This window comes from Rhea pennata, chromosome 23, assembly GCF_028389875.1.
Source record: "Rhea pennata isolate bPtePen1 chromosome 23, bPtePen1.pri, whole genome shotgun sequence".
NCBI classification, from domain to species: Eukaryota; Metazoa; Chordata; class Aves; order Rheiformes; family Rheidae; genus Rhea; species Rhea pennata.
In genome coordinates this window covers 1,106,399-1,124,987 of record NC_084685.1, presented here as the reverse complement: position 1 = coordinate 1,124,987, position 18,589 = coordinate 1,106,399, and the positions used below count along the sequence as shown (strand labels likewise).

The window sequence follows — 18,589 nt, the reverse complement described above, 5'->3', positions numbered from 1 at the left end:
TTTCATGCTGGAAATAATCATAAAATGATAAAATCAGAACAGTTTTCCCCAAGAAAGCTCCTACTTCATAGCACGGAAGGTGATAGTTAATGAACAACATGTTACTGCTCAATGCCCAGCTCTAGACCATACATAGTATACCCTCACCATGTTACACTCCAGAATTTCTTTGGGTACTTCTCTACAATTGCACTACTGAACTTCATAGATCCTCACAGATAATAAAGAAACAGAGACAATACAGTTATATCATAAAAGGAAGATTAAGAATTTCCATAATATTTGGAGTTCATCTGAGGTAAATCTTTTAATTATTTTTGAGTGTGAAACTAGCCATTTCATAGTACTACTTACCATAATGCTAAGATTTCATTCCAACTGGAAGAATGCAGAGCTCATAATCTGTACTTCTATATACAGATCTCTATATATATATTTAGATGCAATTACTTTTCCTCAATTGCATCAATTAAATTTAAAATGAATTTCATCTGCTCTGTTATCATTCAGCTATTCAGAAGATTCTGCAGCATCTTTTTGCATGTCACTTTTACTACTTAGAGTAAATTAGTATCTGCAGCAAGTCATCTCATTATATGTTCCAATTTCTAGATTATGTATGAACACCCTGAACAGTGCAGGCTCTTAAGCATGTCCCCCTGCCATGCAACAACAGACCATTAATCCAAGTTCTGCCTTGCAAATTTAAAGAATCATCTATTTTAACCAACAATAATTTAGATTCCTTGAGACTCTGTCAAGAGAACTTGCTGGGGTTTTTTTGTTTGCCTTTCCTCCCCCTTTTGGGGATTTTTTTTTTTTTTTTTTTTTTTTTTTAAGTCCAAGATGACCACATGAATGAGATCCCCTTCATCCTTCCACATTCTTACCGATTCCTTCAAAAGACTCCCAACAGATTGCAAGGACAACTTTCCTTCTCACAAGTTACAGTGAACCTTTGAGAACACGTTTTCCTGTTGCAGTCTTTCATTCAAATCTTGATTACATTTGCTACCAGGTAAATCAGTAGAAATACCAGACTTACTAGTCTGATATTAGCAGCTACTTCCTCTGACCTCTTGCACATCTTTAAAAGTTTGTGCCTCGCTCAGTATTTTCAAACTCTTTGGTACTGTGTCAGCTATAAGCAAGATTACACAAGACTTCACAGCTCTTTCAGAGCTCTGCTCAGCACTAGGCATGTATTACTCATCCATTCTGTCTGTTGTTCTACAGCCTCTATCCTGACTGGAAGCAACCACCTCACAAGTAGTCTTTGGGAGAGGATTCCTTTTTAGGAACAGTCCCTAAGCTTCTCCATAGTAAATAAAGTCAGAAGACCAATAATGCAGCTTTTCTAGTAGAGCCTTGCAAGTATCGCTTCGAAGCATTCCTTTAAAATCCCAGTCACTTATTAGCCCTATTGACTCAGTGGGAGGTCTTTTTGCTTTTGAGATGTTTGTAAAAGGATTACTCATTATAAATTTTATGCAAAATGTTTTTTTGTTGTTGTTGACTTTTGCTTTTAACTTTTGACTTGCCTTGGTCTGTTCTATGCTACTGGAAATGAGATTATTCTGCTCAAGCTTTTTCCAAGAAAATGCATGTTTCACAATGTCTCCAAAGTTACAGTTTAGGTTAATTGACGGGAACTTGCACAGAAACAGTGTAAGTCACACTTCTAGCATGAGGAATAAATAGAAGCAATAGCACCGTGACAAAGTCCGAGTTAATTCTGTAAAGCACTGGAATGCAACTACACTGTGATGCCCTTTGACCATCTTAATTCTGTGAAAAAGAGGTAGAGAGGTGGAAAAAAACTCCAAATCCCATACTCTAATGGTCTGGAATGGCTGGTTTTCCAAAGAGTTTTAGTCTAAGGCTAGTTCCTGTGATCAGATGTAAGTCCAATTGTTAAAGTATCTTCAGGTCCAAACAACTTAAGTGTTACTTGATCATCTGAGTTGTGTGGCTGGCTGAATACTGCTGATGCTACTATATTTACCCAAAATTCATTTAACATACAAGTCAATTAGCAGCATATGGGTTTGTTGTTTTTTCAGGAATTTTCAGTAAATATACATTGAAAAAAAAATCTCTTTCTAGAATGTCAAGGCCTTCTTGATATTTACTTGTCTTGGGAACCTTTTGCAACACAGATCTCATCCTCTGTTGCCCTTCCCTTTCACAACAAGAAATTGCAGATAAGAGGAAAAACAGAAAAGAACACAAAAGTGACGCGTTAAAATTTTCCCCCACACAGTCATAAATAGCCATGTGAAGAGCAAAGTTATCCCTGGTGTTCTTAATTTCTGCTTGCCTTAACAGCAAGCAAAAAATCTGCCTGCCCATCCCCAAATTCCAAATACAAGATGACTATCACATCCATTTCAGATTACTGGGCCTGAGGAACTGAACTGCTTATTTGGAGACTGGATTACTGCAGTGCTCTGAAAGGCCTACTGTAAAGACTGCTTAAAAACTTCAGGTGGTACAGCTCACTTAAATAGACTGTCAGGAAACATTGTCTGTCTCTGTTCTTTGTTCTGCGTTAAACACAAAGATGTGCCACTGTACATTTTAAATACCTAGGCCATTTAGAGCTTTGTACCTCTAACGAAGCTACAGTGTCAGACATTTGAACAAACGAAGCTGGTAATACTCCATCATCAACCTGAATACCTGAACTCTAATACTTAACTCCTTTCTTTCAGTCTTTCTACCTCGGCACCTTGGATTCTCAATGCCTCTTACCTTCAGAACCTCCCAGGACACTGAAAAGGCATTAAAGGTATGCCTTAAAGGAAATGGCCTTTAAGGTAACTGTACACATACACACCTTTTATGAAGAAGCAAATAAACAGTCCTGATGGGTGAGATGGTACAGAATCATTCCCCCGTTAGTCCAAACACAATTTTGCACGGCATCCAAGATGAAAATCAGCTATTTGTAAGATAAAGCACTCCGCACGTGCACGTATGTATTCCCAGTTTACACAACTGTAATAGATTGAACTATTAAGTCTAGTTTGAAAACAGAGAACAGATTATGTTCTTGCTTTTTTTCCCCTAAGTAGATTTGTGTTCTACTTTAAACTGTTGGACAGATTTTTGTCCATCATATCTAGTGGAGAATAAAATTTATTTTGAGAAAAAAAGTTGTCTCTCTAAAATCATTACTGTTTTAGTAAACATTGCATAAACTGTTTCATCTCTGAAGTAAGGTAGTAATACAGATTTTCAGGTTAATTTTGGCTTTCTTATTGTTAATTCTTACAACAAAAAGATACTTTTCTAAGCACAGGGGAAAGTGCGGAGCCCTGTTTGTGTGCTAAGGCAGCTAAAAATAGTGTTCCAATTTAAAAACACGGCTCACAGTAACACAGTACTGCTTAAGCTTAATTGAAGTGTAAAGTTCAGGAATGCTTGTTAATAATTTTTCAAATTAAATATTTGAATATTATCCCTTTCTTCTGTGTTTTAAATTGCATGACAGTTTTGATCGAGCAGAAATATTACAAACTTGCAGGAGGACAGTTTCATTTTTAACAGCTTTCTCATTTCTTTTTTGAGATCAAATTTGGGACTGTTCCTTTGGAAATTTGGAAAATTCCTTCCTGAGAATAAGCCATATGACTGACTAGAGGTTTCTATACTATGGCAGGGGAATTCCAAGTAAACAAAACAAAATGAGAAGTTGAGTGCTTTTACCTTATTCTAAGCAACAATCTATTTGATTGAATATTATAACTTAAGTATTCTATAGACACTTTAATCCAAGACGAAACAATAAGATTTTTTTTTTTTTACCACAGTTGTGGTGTGCGTGCCTTCTTTTTTTTTTATTTTATTTATTATTTTTTTTTAAGAGTTGCATTAACTGAATCACGTAATCATAGTAATGGCTACTATGACTGTACTTTGGATATTGTGAATTATACAGTTCCTTTGTGCTGCCTCACAGTGTTGCCTCAACATCTCTTTTTGTACCTTAGAGCATGACAGGATGCCAGAAATGAAACACCACCATCACAAAAGCAAAAAAACTACCAACTATTAGACATGGAAACTGCCAAAAACAGTTTGCAAAGCATTATGGTAAAGAAATGCCCTTCTGAACATTTTTTTTCTTCAATATTTTTACAATAAACTTACTGTGCGGTTCCTGATGTACAGAAACACCTTCTGAGTCTGCTGTGGCCCACTGATTATATCTGGGAAACAGGCAGCTTCTTGAGATGTCATACGGTCATGCGGAAGTCTACTCTGGAAAGCTGCGCCCTCCACACCTACAATAAAAAAACAAGTTGTCCACAAATACTGCAAAAAAACCTGCTAGTAAGTACTGTCACACTGCCCTTCCTAGCCAACACCTAGAATAGCCATGAGGTCACATGCTGACTTTTTCCTGCTGTGCTTTCATTTTTCTCCTTTTATTTATTTCTGCAAGACATGCAGCTTCTCAATTAGACAGTTCTCTGAATTATAGATATTATCCAGTTTCAGTGAAAGAACTGCACTATGGCAAAAAACAAAACAAAATAACCCTGATAAAATAAGGGGGGTGGGGAATAGCAGAGTATCAATAAAACTGAACAGCCTTGTGTGGTTTCCTGTTTCTACCAGGGTGTTAAAAACATTTTGGAGCCCATTCAAAGCCAAAAGATGTATAAGCCATAAGCACAATGCCAACAGTCCCCTCTTATCTGCTACCCAGGGTTTCACTTGCACCGCGCTTTTCTTCCCAGATCAGGAGGAATCCATCTTAGCCTATGCTTCTGCCTATTTTATATATCCACAACGTGCACTGCAAAGTAGTACAAACCTTCTTACACTATTTCCATACCCCCTCCTCAAGTGTTACCTATTATCAAAACACCAGATTTCTGTCTTTTCCGTGTAAACTATCCACATGTTGACTAGTGTTGAACATACACAGGAGTCACTTTCTGTGGAAAGATTTCATTCACCAAGGCACCTTTCCAGCTAACACAGTTTGAACAAACTTTAAAACACTGGGAAGTGAACTAATACTAAGGCTATCTACCTTACATTCCTCAATCTTACTTGAATACAAATTATACTATACAGAAAGTAACAAAGCAAGACACAGCTGCACGAAGTGCTGCAGCATGGATTGCAGAAAGTGCACCTTGCAGGCACAAGGAGCGTATCCTAAGAAGTGACTTAAGGAGATCAAAAAAGGACAGAAGAGAGGACAGTCAATCTGGAAAGATACAAGCCAATACATCCCAAGGGGGAAAAAAAAGTACAAATAAGATTGAGATCATTCACTGAACCTGGAGTTTTTCCAAAAAAATTGTAATAAATATCAGAGAATACATAACTGCAGTGCACGTTACACTAAGCAAGACACCTCCTTGAAAGTCTGTGGTTTATGTGCAGAGGTACATATTATTGTATTGGAAAAATGGAGAAAATCCTCTTCTTTCAATTCTGATGCAACTACACGCACACACACCTCTAGTTTCCAAGCGTTTTTACATCCAAGATTGGAGGGGAAAAAAAAAACAAAAAAAACAAAAAAACTTAAGCAAGCAAACAGTTGTGAAGCTAGCAAAATTCATTCATAAGCAGTGATTAAAAGATCTAACTATGTGATGACTCAAGGTAGAGAAAACTGTCTATAATCATTTACAGGAATTTGACACCAAGAAGAAATTAGTAACAGAGGATACAGAGCACTACTTTGAATTAAAGCTGAAATTAATAGGAAAAGTTGACATACAATACTTTGATAATAATATCCAGCTATGGAACAGAAACCTATAGCAAGGATGTAACTTCAATTTCTTGCACATAACAAGCATTCTCCTGGCCCTTTTGCTTGACACCGGGACTGACCATGCAAGTGTCTGCATCTGAATACACAAGTTGAACTCTAAACTCTGTCACACTGTGATGTAAACTGAAGCCATCAGTTCTCTGACATTGTATTAACATAACAAAACTTGAAGGTTCTCCTTCCTCAAGTGCCAGTAAAATGCTCAGCAGCACAGTTTTCAGACTGGCCAGTTAAATAAAGCTTTAAAATGTCTAGTTACCTGACTTCTTTTGTGCTGAAATGCACGGGCCCTCTCAAGATTCTCTAAGAAGTGTTGACTGATATGCACAATGACTGACCAGCTAACACAGAACTAGCAGATGTGAATTTATATGCCAACTCCCCAGTTTCTAGATAAGCTTTGCATTCATCTCTTCAAACTGGATGAGACCAGAGAACCTGGTGCTCCAAACAGCCTTGAAAATGATTCCATGCTGTTAAACGAAAACAAAAACAAACAAACAAAAAAACCCGAAAACAGCTTGTGCAACCCTCAAGTGTTCATGGGGTTTTTTTTTAAAAGTTTTTTTTGTCTTTTTGCTTTTTTAAGGCTATATCTCTCTTTTGACAGTGCTTAATTTTAAAATAAGATCTCAAAACCAGTCTTCAATGAGAATCCATATTTAGAAGGCAGACCAAAAAACAAGATTTGACAATTTTACAATTTAGAAAAAGCCTAAATATAATCAGCAAAGAGATTATTTTATTGCCTTCAACTACTAGAAGATCGTATTCAAACCTGAATTTACTTTTGCAACTACACAGATCAAAGTTAAAGCACTTTCAGGTAGATTAAATTGTTTCCCCCCCTTTTTTTTGTTACATGAAAGCAACATGACAAAGGGAGTCTCAATCCAGAATACATATGCTTTCTTCAACATAGAAGTTAGGCAACCTTTTAAATAAAATGTAGCAATTGTCCTGCCTAGACTCACCTCTTCTTCTCACACACATGCACACACACACTTGCCAGTACCAACAAGTACCAGTAACCATTAAGTGCCAGCAACTGTGTGAGGTTTTGATTATCTTCTCCCCCACAGAAGAAATCCTGACAGATGCTGCTCATTTAAAAACTTACAGAAACATCTGCAGATGAAATAAATCCATCAAGCACTCTGAAAGTTATTTGGCTACCCAGTCCTTCAACTGATAATGCATACCCTTAGCATACATGCAGTGTAACATATCCAGAATTTGCAAACAGAATCAACATCTGCCTAAAATTGAAACAGACAATAGATCCTTAAATCCACTACCCATAGTATTCAGAAATTCTGTTCAAGTGATAAGATTGGTAACATAACTAAGGCTCCTTTACTTAAGGCAGCAACAATGCACTTTCAGATGAGTATCTTGAATTCGTTTTTGCTTCAAAAAGATGGACTTTGAGGTACAGAATGGATTCTGGAGCCTCCGACTCCTTTGCTTAAAACCCTAATCCTCACTCCTCAAGTGAGAGCGAATGCAGCAGAGTTGGAGGAAGATTTTCAGGAGGAGTCTAGAAGTATCAAATAATATAAGATACCAATTGAGTGAATTACACAGTAAGTGCATACTGCTGGCATCGGTGCTTAGATCAAATGTGGAATGCAGTTCACAGTCTAGTCCACTGAAAAGTAGACTAATCTCCCCTACAGAGAAGTCATCTGGGCTAACTCCTGGGACACAGCTCAAACTCAATTTCATACGGGAAAAAAAACAAAAACAAAACACACCGACACATACAGTTTCTTCAGCAAATTAGAAAAAGGGTCTAGTTTTCTGAAGCCCAGGGCTCTCAGCATCATTCTAACTGGTAGAAACCGGCTAGGTAAGAAGTACCTTTTTGTATTTTTGGACTCCTCTGAACATGGAGAGGAGTGGAGGGATGAGAGATCGGCCTGAGGCATTTGGATGTAAGTTAGTTTCCTTGTCCATGGTTTGTACAGACCTCAACTGTTTGAAAATACCTCCCCCCCCCCTTTTTTTTTAACAGGTGAGCAAACAACCTTGCTAAACTCTGGACACCCACACCCATGCGCACTTGCAAGCATCAATCCCTAACTTGGCGGCTCTTGCTACTAAGTGGCAAGCATCAAACGCCACCCTCACCTGATGCTTGGCCGTCTCCATACCCTCCAGAATTGTCGTCTTGAAGTCCTCCTGCTTGCCCTGTGGAAGGAAAGAGGAGAACTCAGGGACCTTACTCCATAGGTTAAATCATATTGGACATAAAGGCCCGGCAGTTGGCGTTTTTAGGTATTAAATTTCACCAACTAACTAAACACATTTTCTGAGAATCCCATCTTCTGGACTCTAGATCCAGGGCACCAAACTCGGTGGTTTTCTGAAGTGTTATCCATGTTACTGGAACCCTTTAAATCAGACTTTCATGGGAAATCTAGAAGTACACAGTATGTAGTATATTACTGGTGGCTAAATACTTATGATCAAGTTGATTAATGGCTAGATTTTAAATAATAAGATCACATTTCTTACTATAAGGTTAAAGATTTGGTGGATGGGTACTGTCAGATCGTATGGGTCTCAAACCATAAGAATTTGATAATCTTGCCCTTGGCATTCCCAAGTCTCCCAACAGGCAACAGGATGGTTTGAACCATTCTGAAAAGCCTCTTACTTTCAAGAGAGCCTCTTCCTTTTTTGCCATAAATCCTTTCTTGAAGCGTGATGAAGGAATAAAGCTTGTAAAAGGCACAGGCCAATTACCTTGGCTTTAGTGCCCTTGGTGCACCAACAATCCTTTTACACACTAAGACAATCTTTGAAGCCAAGTACGTGTCAATGCTGCTGATCCACAGATCACTAATATGATCAAAACCCAGCACTGAAAGACACTGGACTTTTAGTGTATCCAAAGCTGGAAAAGTGAGGAAAGGTAAAGCACCCAGCTGAAAGATTTGAAGAGGTCTCAAATTTACCTTAGTCTGAATGTAAGTCCTAAATACCAGCCTTGATAGGTCTGAAATACAACTTGGAACAGTGTATTTACAGGAAAAGATGAGCACAGCTATGATGTCTATCAGAACAAGCTAATAGGTCATCTTCTTACCCTCTGCTAATCTGTACAGGAAAAACCACCTCTGAGTTTAGCTCTTAAGTGATATTCTTCTACAATCAGATGTTAGTATAAAAATCTTTTCAGCTCCAAAGAGCAGGAAGCAATGGAACACTGCAGAGACAGCTGAACCCCATTTGACTATCCAGACATATATCAAAGCACCTTCAGAGCAGAGTTCTTCACAGGACTGTCCCAACAGCCAGCACATTGGGTGTTTTCTGAAGTCCAACCAAACACCCACCGGAATAAGCCCCTGTGCTCAAGCTAGCTAATGTCTAGTCTTCCTAAACTACGACTGTTCCAGGTGCAACTGCTCAAGGAGCCATCTTCAAACAGGTAAGAGAAAGGTTCATAACAGTGGTCAAGATTACTCTGTAGAGGTTAGGATAGGGTAGATAATTTTGCCAGAATGCAGTTTGAAGCTCTCAGGAGATACTTAATTCAGTATTAAAAAAAAATAAGAATTTAAGAATTTAATCTGAACCATAAATTTAACTCCTAAAGCAATATACAGGAACAAATCAAGTGTTTCCATATTTTGATAAGCAATGTGCTCATTTGGAACACCATAACATTTCACATCTACACATAAAAAATTAGAATAGTAAATAAACAATTTTAAAACACTTTCAACAAAACTCTCAAGATCTCCACAAGATTACAGAGCACACTGAGTGCTTCAGGTTACTATAGTTTTACTGTGACTTGAGACATAGGCTCCTAAGAAAAGTTCAGTTAGCTATAAAAGGACTAGCCTATCACATGTTTGAATATGGCTCTGAAACAAAAAACACATTTTCACCTACTTGCAATAGAGGAGTAAGTCTGTATTTTTATATAACCAGTCTCCTAGCAGGAAAGTTCAGAGACTCATAAGAGAGACTGAGAAAAGAAGTATCTGTATTTCAATAGGCTTCAAAAAGTGCCAAAGCCAGGATACTATCAACTCAATGTATCTGCAATAGCAAGTGAAAACACCTAATTTTATTTACATCATAAACACTGGACTTTGTTTGTTGGGAACATATTCCAACAATACAATACCTGCTTTCACTGAGGGAGGGAATAACACAGCCCAACATGAATATTTACCCTCCAGCAAAGGCCATTATTTGTGTGAAAAGTTATCCTTGTCCTTTCCATAAGTTAAGAAATTGAAACAATGCTGACATCAGCCCGTGGTAATCATTACTCCTGAATTATATTGCCACTGAGCAGAGGGGACAAAGCTGCTCTCATTTCAATTACAAAAAATATTCAATACTTCCTTTTCTGTTAATAGCAGCTAAACCATTTTCAATGTTAGGTCAAACAAAAAAAAAAATTTTTACTCATGCTGCAAGTCAATTCTAACAATATCCAATCTGAGTCCAGAACTGTGGAAACAAAACATCCATTACACATCTTCACACTCAGATTGCCTCTCCATCCCCATAAAAAGGTGAAAGGAAGCTTTTCCCAAAGCAGCAAACTGCTAATCCTTGCCAATGTCAATCTATTCCAGCTGCACACGTGCAGCAACAAGATCTGCTGAAAGGGTTGAGGCAGCAGAATAACTGTTTGTAATCTGAAGAGCAATCGGGAAGAAAGTCAGCGAAAGAGTCTGTTTCATTTTGGTTCAGTTCATACAATCATCCACTGCCTTATAAAGAATAGCAGTACAGGATGACCAAAAGCAAGTGCTGAATTTAACTACAAGAACAGACAAATCAGGTAAGAAAAGACAGAGGCAGAGCATCACTAAATCTTATCAGGCATATGTTATTAATCTGGATCATATTCAGTCTCATACTTCGTTAGAAAATAGCAGCTACAAACATCGACTACCACAAACTAAGAACATTGACAAAACTAGAAAAACATGAGTGAGGAAAGGAAATCTTCAGGAAGCCATGAAAAGGAAAACCCAATTTAGCCAATGCAAAGAGGAGGAAAAACAAAAGCAACAAGTGCTTTAATTCCAAAGGGGATATTGGTGAACAGGAACTCAAATTAACACTGAAAAAGAATTTGCAAGCTTTCTGCTGTCAAACAATACTTCTCAAACCAAAAAGAGAAGCAGAGACAATTAACGAAATTTAAGCTACTATGAAATAGTCTTACCACTTTTAAAACTGTTCTGCAAAACAATTTACAATGAATCTTGCAAATCCAGACTCTAACAGTCTGCATAACCAGAACATCTGAAATCCCCCTAGCTGAACACATTAACGGAACCCACTCCAAGTAAAGCCAACATTTTGCTATTTCCTAAAATGTAACAATTAACACTCTCCTTCTAATGTTAATTGCCTCTGAGTACAGAGTAATTAAATACCAGCTACTGTCATTATTACATTATTTTAAAGTTTGCACAATTAGACTTTTCGGCACAAAAGGTGGTAAAATGTACAAGAGTTTTATTTGACCAAGAGAACAGCTCAATTACAAATATTGCATTCATATTAGAATACACAACAGACCTCATGCCTTGTTCTGCTAACTTTGTTGGAATTAGATGTTTCAATACAATTTAACGGCCAGCAGAAGATTAGCTAACGCTCTGGTACCTGCATCTTAGAAAATAAAGACAGAGAAATCCACCAATGTACATAGTTTCAGAAGCCTTTAGAAATGAGAGTAGCTACAGAAAGACAACGGAAAATTTCTGCCTTCTTTCACATGCCTGTGTTCAGTACGTATTACAGGATATCTGTCCTTGGAGAAAAGACATCATGACCTGAAATCTAGTTTTAAAAACAGGTTATATCTAGCTGACTAATCAATGTCCGTAGAATAACTGCTACACAGACTTAGATGCATACAGAATAACCTAAGCTTACCATTGACTCTCTTCCACCTTTACATCCTTCAGAGGGTAAAAATGCCTCCAACTGAATTCCAAGATCATTCTTAGATGCACAAAATGACATTAGAGAAATACATCGGAAGGGTATCGGTATTGCATTTCACAGATTAAACCCCAAAAGTGCAAGTTTAATTAAACAGGGAACTCAAGATACTTGCTTAATTACTCCTATTAAATTCTACTTTTAATAGCTCAGTCACAACTATGAAAATAGAATTTTCATCATTTTAAATGTTTCAGTCAAATACATATGAGCTACGGAATTCTTTTTTAGAGGCAGGAGTGCACAACTACAACTGAAGAGAGATTGCAGGGGCAAGCCCTAACAGATAAAACAATCGTGGCTTTCAGTATTTCCGTAAAATGAAGGTGAGTATCCCCAAGCTACTACCAGATTGAAATGGTCTGTCTACATGCTCAAACTTGTAGCAGAACTGTAAGTGCAGAACTGTAGACATCCGTGACAAACCAGCAAGAGTTCAGCTATTAGATTTCAACTATTGTCAAAAACCAACTAACACACATTAGGTACTACAGAATTTCTCTGGCAGCTGACCTTTGCAAAAGCATGGTTTTTGTGGATACCTGCTTGATATGCCAACATGAGACCAAATGCTGGTAGCTGTAAATACCACAGAAGTAAAGAATGGATAGCATCCTGCTAATACCATGAATTTCAGTAAATGCTATTGCTGCTCCCTGAACAAGGCTGAACAACAAACTTTCCAATGTAAAGTGAAGCTTTACAACTCTGCCAAAGGTAATGAAAAAAGCACTGAAGTTTAAGCAAAGAGTATCCAATGAGAACTTAAGATTAGATTCATAGTTTAAAGTCACAGGAATCACCATAACTAATTTTGTTCTGCACAGCAATTCCTCCAACAAATCTAACCTCATTTTCCTCAGAAGAGGAAGTGAATGTTCATATACAAGCAGGTGTGACAGCTAAGCATCAAAGAGGCTATTCTGGTCAATATAAAGTTTCTAAAGACATGCTAATAAGGATAAAAAAGGAAATCTTAATACAAGAGGTTTGGCTTTGTTTGCAATTGTATCATGCATATTCCCATCTTCACTGGTCTATTCTTCTGCATTTTTACCCTCCTTCCACACACAGGGTCAGCAGAAAAACAAACAAAAACCCCACCAGAGCAATCATTCATAACCAGATCAAAACTAGACACAGGACTCATGATGCTGCACCTGACCCCCTTAACTTCTGCCAGCAAAACAAGAAAATACCATCACAGAGAGAAACTCTCTCTCTACTCACCAGATGGTTCCTCTGGCTCACTTTCATTTTCTTCTTCCACAGGAGCTGGTGGAGGTGGTGGCGGTAGCTTTTTCTCTTTCTCAGCTTTGGCATTTCTCTCCTCTTCAGAGTAATACTCGTCTTCTGACAGATTTGCAAGACTCTCATCCATCTCTCTATACTCCACCTGTAAAGAGCACAATCACTAGATAAACACACTGAAGTAATCCAAGCCTAACTACTGAAGTGAACACCACAAGCAATGTAATTGCTTACAGGCTCAATAAAAGGCCTGAGCTACTTTGTCCAAAATCCTATTACAGGCATCATGTTATACAAGTCTTCAGCAGCTTAACAAGTTTCATGTGTTTTCACTTCCACTGCTGGCTTCAGCATCTAACTATCCCATAGTAGGAACTTTCTCCTAATAACTAGTCCATTTTTTATAGATTTGTTGTGAGTCAATATTGTCTTTTAACCTCTGTAGTTCTCTTCTGTACCTTTACCTCCCCAACATATTTATGGATTACAGATCCCCTTCAAGTCCAATCCATCACAGTGAAACTAAACTTTCAGTCTCCTATCATATATTAGGCTCTTTATTCTCATTATCTACCAACCTTTCTTATATGCTCCAACTTGAATTCATCTGTTAAACGTGGCTGACCAGAATCATTAACAAGACACCTCAAGAAAACTTCACCAGTATCCTGTACAAAGAGATATCTTGCAGAGATACTCTCTTCTTTACTGAAAAATTTCCCTTGGTACAGAGGATCACATCTGCCTCCTCTTCAGGATGCTCACGCTGGTGGCTCAGTACAAGATCTCTCTCCTGTTTTCAGTTGTAGTTTTATTTGTTAGCAGAAGTTATGATTACTTCCCAACCTGAACTGCTTTATGCTTTTTTTATAATTGGATTTCACCCTGCATATCTATGATGCTGGCCTTCTAATTCTTTTATGATAATTCAGTCCTCTGCTCCTGGCCTTCTAGTCTCATCTCATTAGGCCACACAAAATAAAACCCATTCCTGAAAAATGCCATTAGTAATCTCTAAGTCTCTTCCCCAAACTCCAGTGCTGCAGTGTCTCTCTTCAACACTCCAGCTTGGATTCAGCCATCTCTCAGCTCAGACTTAGCAACACAAGACCCATATTTCAGAAGGATTATCAAAGACGACCACAGTACCACACATACCTGCAAATTTGGTATATGTGATTTTGATCACCAGAGGTATCTTATGGAGCTAAAAATTAGTATCAACAAGCATAACATCTAACACAAAGTAAGATCACAGATGATTTAGAAGGAACGTAGAGCTTATTAAGCATCTAACCACAGAGGAGCTGTTTAACACAAAGTTCAAGCAAAACATAAATCAAGAAGCACTACCAAAAGAAGATGTCTACCAAAATCAGCCAGGAAAGACTCCGAGTTACACAAACACAATGCTATACCATACATCAAGACTCTTCTATTGACCAATTAGAGTCTCTGTGACTGAAGGTACATGGGATGGACTGGGCTCATCTCACAGTCCACTGAGGCCTGCCACATGCTTCTAATCCTCTCTTCCCTCTCTGCTCCTGGCCACGTAGCTGGTAACAAGGTGCGTGGCATGTACAATAATTAATTCCCTTTACCAGGTGACTCTCATCACTAAGGCTGTGGAACACTAAGTCTCTTCCCACTCACCTGTCTGAAAGTAGACAGGTTTCTCCCGAGTGGAGAAATGGAATCAGCTTACTGTGTGACCACACAAAAGCCAGAGAAGGTTCAATCAAAGGAGTCAGAACTGTGTAGGTGTTAACAGCAATGGAAGGAGACTCCTCCTTCTCCCCCCTTCTAAAGTTGACAGCAGCTCAGAGATATCTGATCTCTGTGGTCTAGCATCTCTTGTAAAACTGAAAGTATAAAACTGCAAAAGAACAAGATACATTTCTGCCAAATGTTCATCTGTTGTCTAACACAAACTGATGAGATTATACTGCACCTATGGCACATTTCAGCACTGATAATGAATCAGAAATCTTTGTTCTAACAGAAAATATGGATATTTTCAAGTTATACAGCACAAGTAATCTATGCAGGTCTTAAAGGGATATACATTTTCTGGAGATCTTCAGTTTAAACATTCAAACTCTCCATTCCTAATTCCTATAAATCTTTTCTGACAAGCTAACTGAACCACTCCTGTTAAGATTTCCATTTATTTCAACTGACTCCAAACAAAGTTGTATTTCTTGCATCATGACTACTTCCACATTATTGACTCATGTTCAAGAACTACATTAAACAATACACCAATGTGTCATGTGCCTTAAGTATTTCAGAGAAAACATCTGTAAGCTGGAATTTTGATTTACAGTGCCTCAGATCTTGAACTGAGCTTTGAAATTTTAAGTATTCCCTTATCAAGGTAGACATGCAATGAATTACAATCACAGCATGTTTATTTTAATTTCTTCTTGTTTAAAATCTAAAAGCCAGCATAAGTAAGTGATAATCCTTTAAGGATATGAGGGAACAAGTAGTAAAGTGGAATCCTTTATCTTACTGTCACTGGAATTTTCACTGTTAATGAGAGGACACTTTTCTCACCTGATTTTTTATATCAGTTATGACAATAAAGATAATGAATTATTTTGCTTAAATCATAGAATGGTAAGGTTGGAAGGGACCTCTGGAGATCATTTAGTCCAACCCTCAGCATAGCCCATATGGGGACTGAACCTGTGACCTTAGCATTATCAGCACCATGCTGTAACCAACTGAGCTACATCTAAATATTTGTTTTTTACTGCAGAACAGAACACTTATTTTCCCCCCCTCCTTAATTTACTGTAATTTAAAGGAACATGGAAACCCCAGGAGATGTCCTAAAAGGTACTGTTTAAACAATTTTGAGCATACTGTTTAAAACATATTGTTGTTTTTCCAAATTAAGAATAATTTGTCTATTGCTATTGAATTTCCTTACCTATTGAAAAGAAAAGAAAGCACATCTCCCAGTACAGAGCCACTGAGAAAATAAAAAGAAAAGAGCTAGGGTCCCTACAGGCCAGCTTCTATCTTGAGATGACAAAAGCATTTCTTATCAAAAGAGGAATGAAGAAACTTCCAGTTTTTTTTTTTTTTTTTTTTTTACAATCAAAGCTCAATCATTAGGAAGGGCATCAGTGGGTGCTATTCAAAGCTACATGGGGAAAAGCCTGTATAGGAAAGCCTAAGTTCACTAAAACACTGACACACTCAGTGATCTGCTTTAACTTCAGTAAAATCCAAACTCAGATGGGAGGTTCCACCCTACACACACACGTTCTCCCTCAACCACCTCTTACATATATGCAAAATGCTTTGATATATTAAAAATTCACACAATATGGAAGATTTTGAGACTTCATGAATAATGATATCCCTATCATTAACTAGTAAGCACAAGTGACAAAGATCAAGAAATTCCTCTTTCAAATCCTCTCCGGCATGTTCTGTTGCTCACTGTTGAGAAAATGTGTTAGACACTACACCATTAGCAGGATCTTTTGTGAATTCCCACTCTGAAGTGAGTTAAAGTGACCTCAGAGCATCACAATTATTTGAAATCATCACAAACTAGTTCTACTCTCAAAAGAGGCTATCTTAGCCCCACTGAAGTCTCCCTTCTCTTGCACAACTTCCAAAGAACAATCAAGTCCTCCCCCCAAAATTAATCTTTTCCCAAGATGTTTTTTTTTGGTGTTGTTGTTTTAACCTAGGTAAGATACCCAATTGAATTCACAGTACAAACATCTGCACTGATTTATGGCAGTGCCTCCTTAGGCTAGCTTGAAGAGATCACGGGAATGCAGTGTTACAGGAGATTAATGGATTAACGTTCTTAGCAAATGGTGGTGTCAATGCAGAGAAACATCACTAAAATATAACCTGCAAATACTACAGCAAATACTACAGCAATTCTCCCCTGCTAACAGACAATTATAAAGGAAATAAAGCCCACGTGTTCTCCCTCAGAGGGGGAACCAGACTGATTCCATCTGACAGCTCCCAAGCACAAAAGAAGAGTCAGGCTATCAGGTAGCATAATTGCACTCAAGAGCAAGATATTCAAAACCACAAGGACAGTACATCAGTCACTGTTCCTAAGACTAACTTCAGCTTCTATATCAAATGTGCCCAGTTCTGGGCACACCCAAGGTCTTCAAACTCTTCTGCAGCAAGGTTTCCAACCAAAAGATATGCTTCATACAAATAAAGTATTCTCATATATTCATAACAACTTAAGGATGAATGATACTGCAGGCCCAAACCACCGAAAGCTGTTCAAGGGCCTTCAGCTTTCCTCACTAGATGTCACCTCTAGCTCCCTTAGTGCAGTACTGGTTCAGTTCCACGCTACCAAACGATGGAAGCTGAAGAACAGCGCACAGCTGTTCTTTACCACCTTGCAAGACCTTTACGAACCTTTACCACCTTGCAAGACCAGCTCTGTTTTTCCAGGCACATCATAATCCTTAAGAGAGACTCCACCCCTATATCCTAAAAGCACTACGGATGTGCTCCTAATGAAAATATAAAATCATAAGACATTTAGATTTAGAAAACCTAGAAAAAAAATCAGGATCGAGAAGCCCTACACGCCTCGAAGGTCTGCTGCAGGCGCTACAATAGTGCTGCAATTCCCTAGTTCTTGTGAAGATCCGCACGGACGATGCCCGACCACGCCAGCTTCCTGCAAGCCTGCGCGCTTTTCCGGGAGCAGCACTCGGCTCCACGGGCAGCGCATGACTCGGGGCCGCCCGCTAATGGCCGATGAGAGAGGCGGCGGCTCTATGCAGCCGCTCACGCCGGGGAGCTCGGCCCAACTCTCTCCGCGGGCGGGGAAGGGTCCTGGCGGCAGCCGGCCCGCAGCCGCCCCCCGGCCCGGCGGCTCCCGCCCAAGGCCCCGGCACGCGCCAGCGCCCCGCCCCGGCCGGCGCCGGCCCCGAAACCTACTTTGGCCCGCTTGCGGCGGCTGGTCCTGCGGCCCTCTGGGGTCTCAGCTATGCCCGTGGTCTCGGCGCCCGGCGCAGGGGCGGCGCCGGAGGCCGGCGGCTCCGACAGACCGCCCGGCGGCGAAGCTCGCGGCGGCTCCTTCTTGCGAGGGGTCCGCTCCGAAGCCCCGCCGCCCTCGGCGGAGGAGCCCAAGGCCCCCGGCACGGCGGGCGGCGGCACAGGCGCCTCAGGCCCTCCCTCGCCGCCGCCGGCCGCCGCCTCCGCGGTCTTCTTGCCGCCCGACAGCATCGCCCCGGCCCGCGCCGCTGCCCCGGACAAAGGAGGCCGCAAGCGAAGCGAAGCGAAGCGAAGCGCAGGCACCGCCTCGCGACGTCAGCTCCGGCCACAGGCCGCGCGCGCGCAGGCGCAAGCGGGCACCTCCCCCCGCAGCAGCAAGCCGACATCCTCCCAGCTTTTCGCCTGCCTAATGGCGGCCGCGGGGCGGGCGGCTGCGGTCTGCAGCCACCGGGGGCGCGCAGCCGCTGCGCGGCTAGCTGACGCCCGGTCACGGCCATGGGGGAGGGCGGGCTCGCCTGAGTCTGCGGC

The 18,589-nt window shown here is 39.9% G+C and overlaps 1 protein-coding gene across 3 annotated transcripts in view; it reads right to left on the bottom strand.

The window, feature by feature from the left end:
• Positions 1–18,310, bottom strand: part of KDM1A (lysine demethylase 1A) — a 51,659-nt gene extending 33,349 nt beyond the window's left edge. For 2 of the 3 annotated variants that reach the window (XM_062593880.1, XM_062593882.1), the window contains exons 1-4: positions 18,005–18,310; positions 13,031–13,196; positions 7,940–7,999; positions 4,156–4,289 (exon numbers count right to left, since the gene is read on the bottom strand). In XM_062593880.1, coding sequence (XP_062449864.1) covers positions 4,156–4,289; positions 7,940–7,999; positions 13,031–13,196; positions 18,005–18,292 — 648 coding nt within the window. In that variant the 5' untranslated portion in view covers positions 18,293–18,310. The remainder of the gene's footprint in view (positions 1–4,155; positions 4,290–7,939; positions 8,000–13,030; positions 13,197–18,004) is intronic. The other variant, XM_062593881.1, reaches the window with a different exon arrangement.
• Positions 18,311–18,589: the final 279 nt, after the last annotated feature.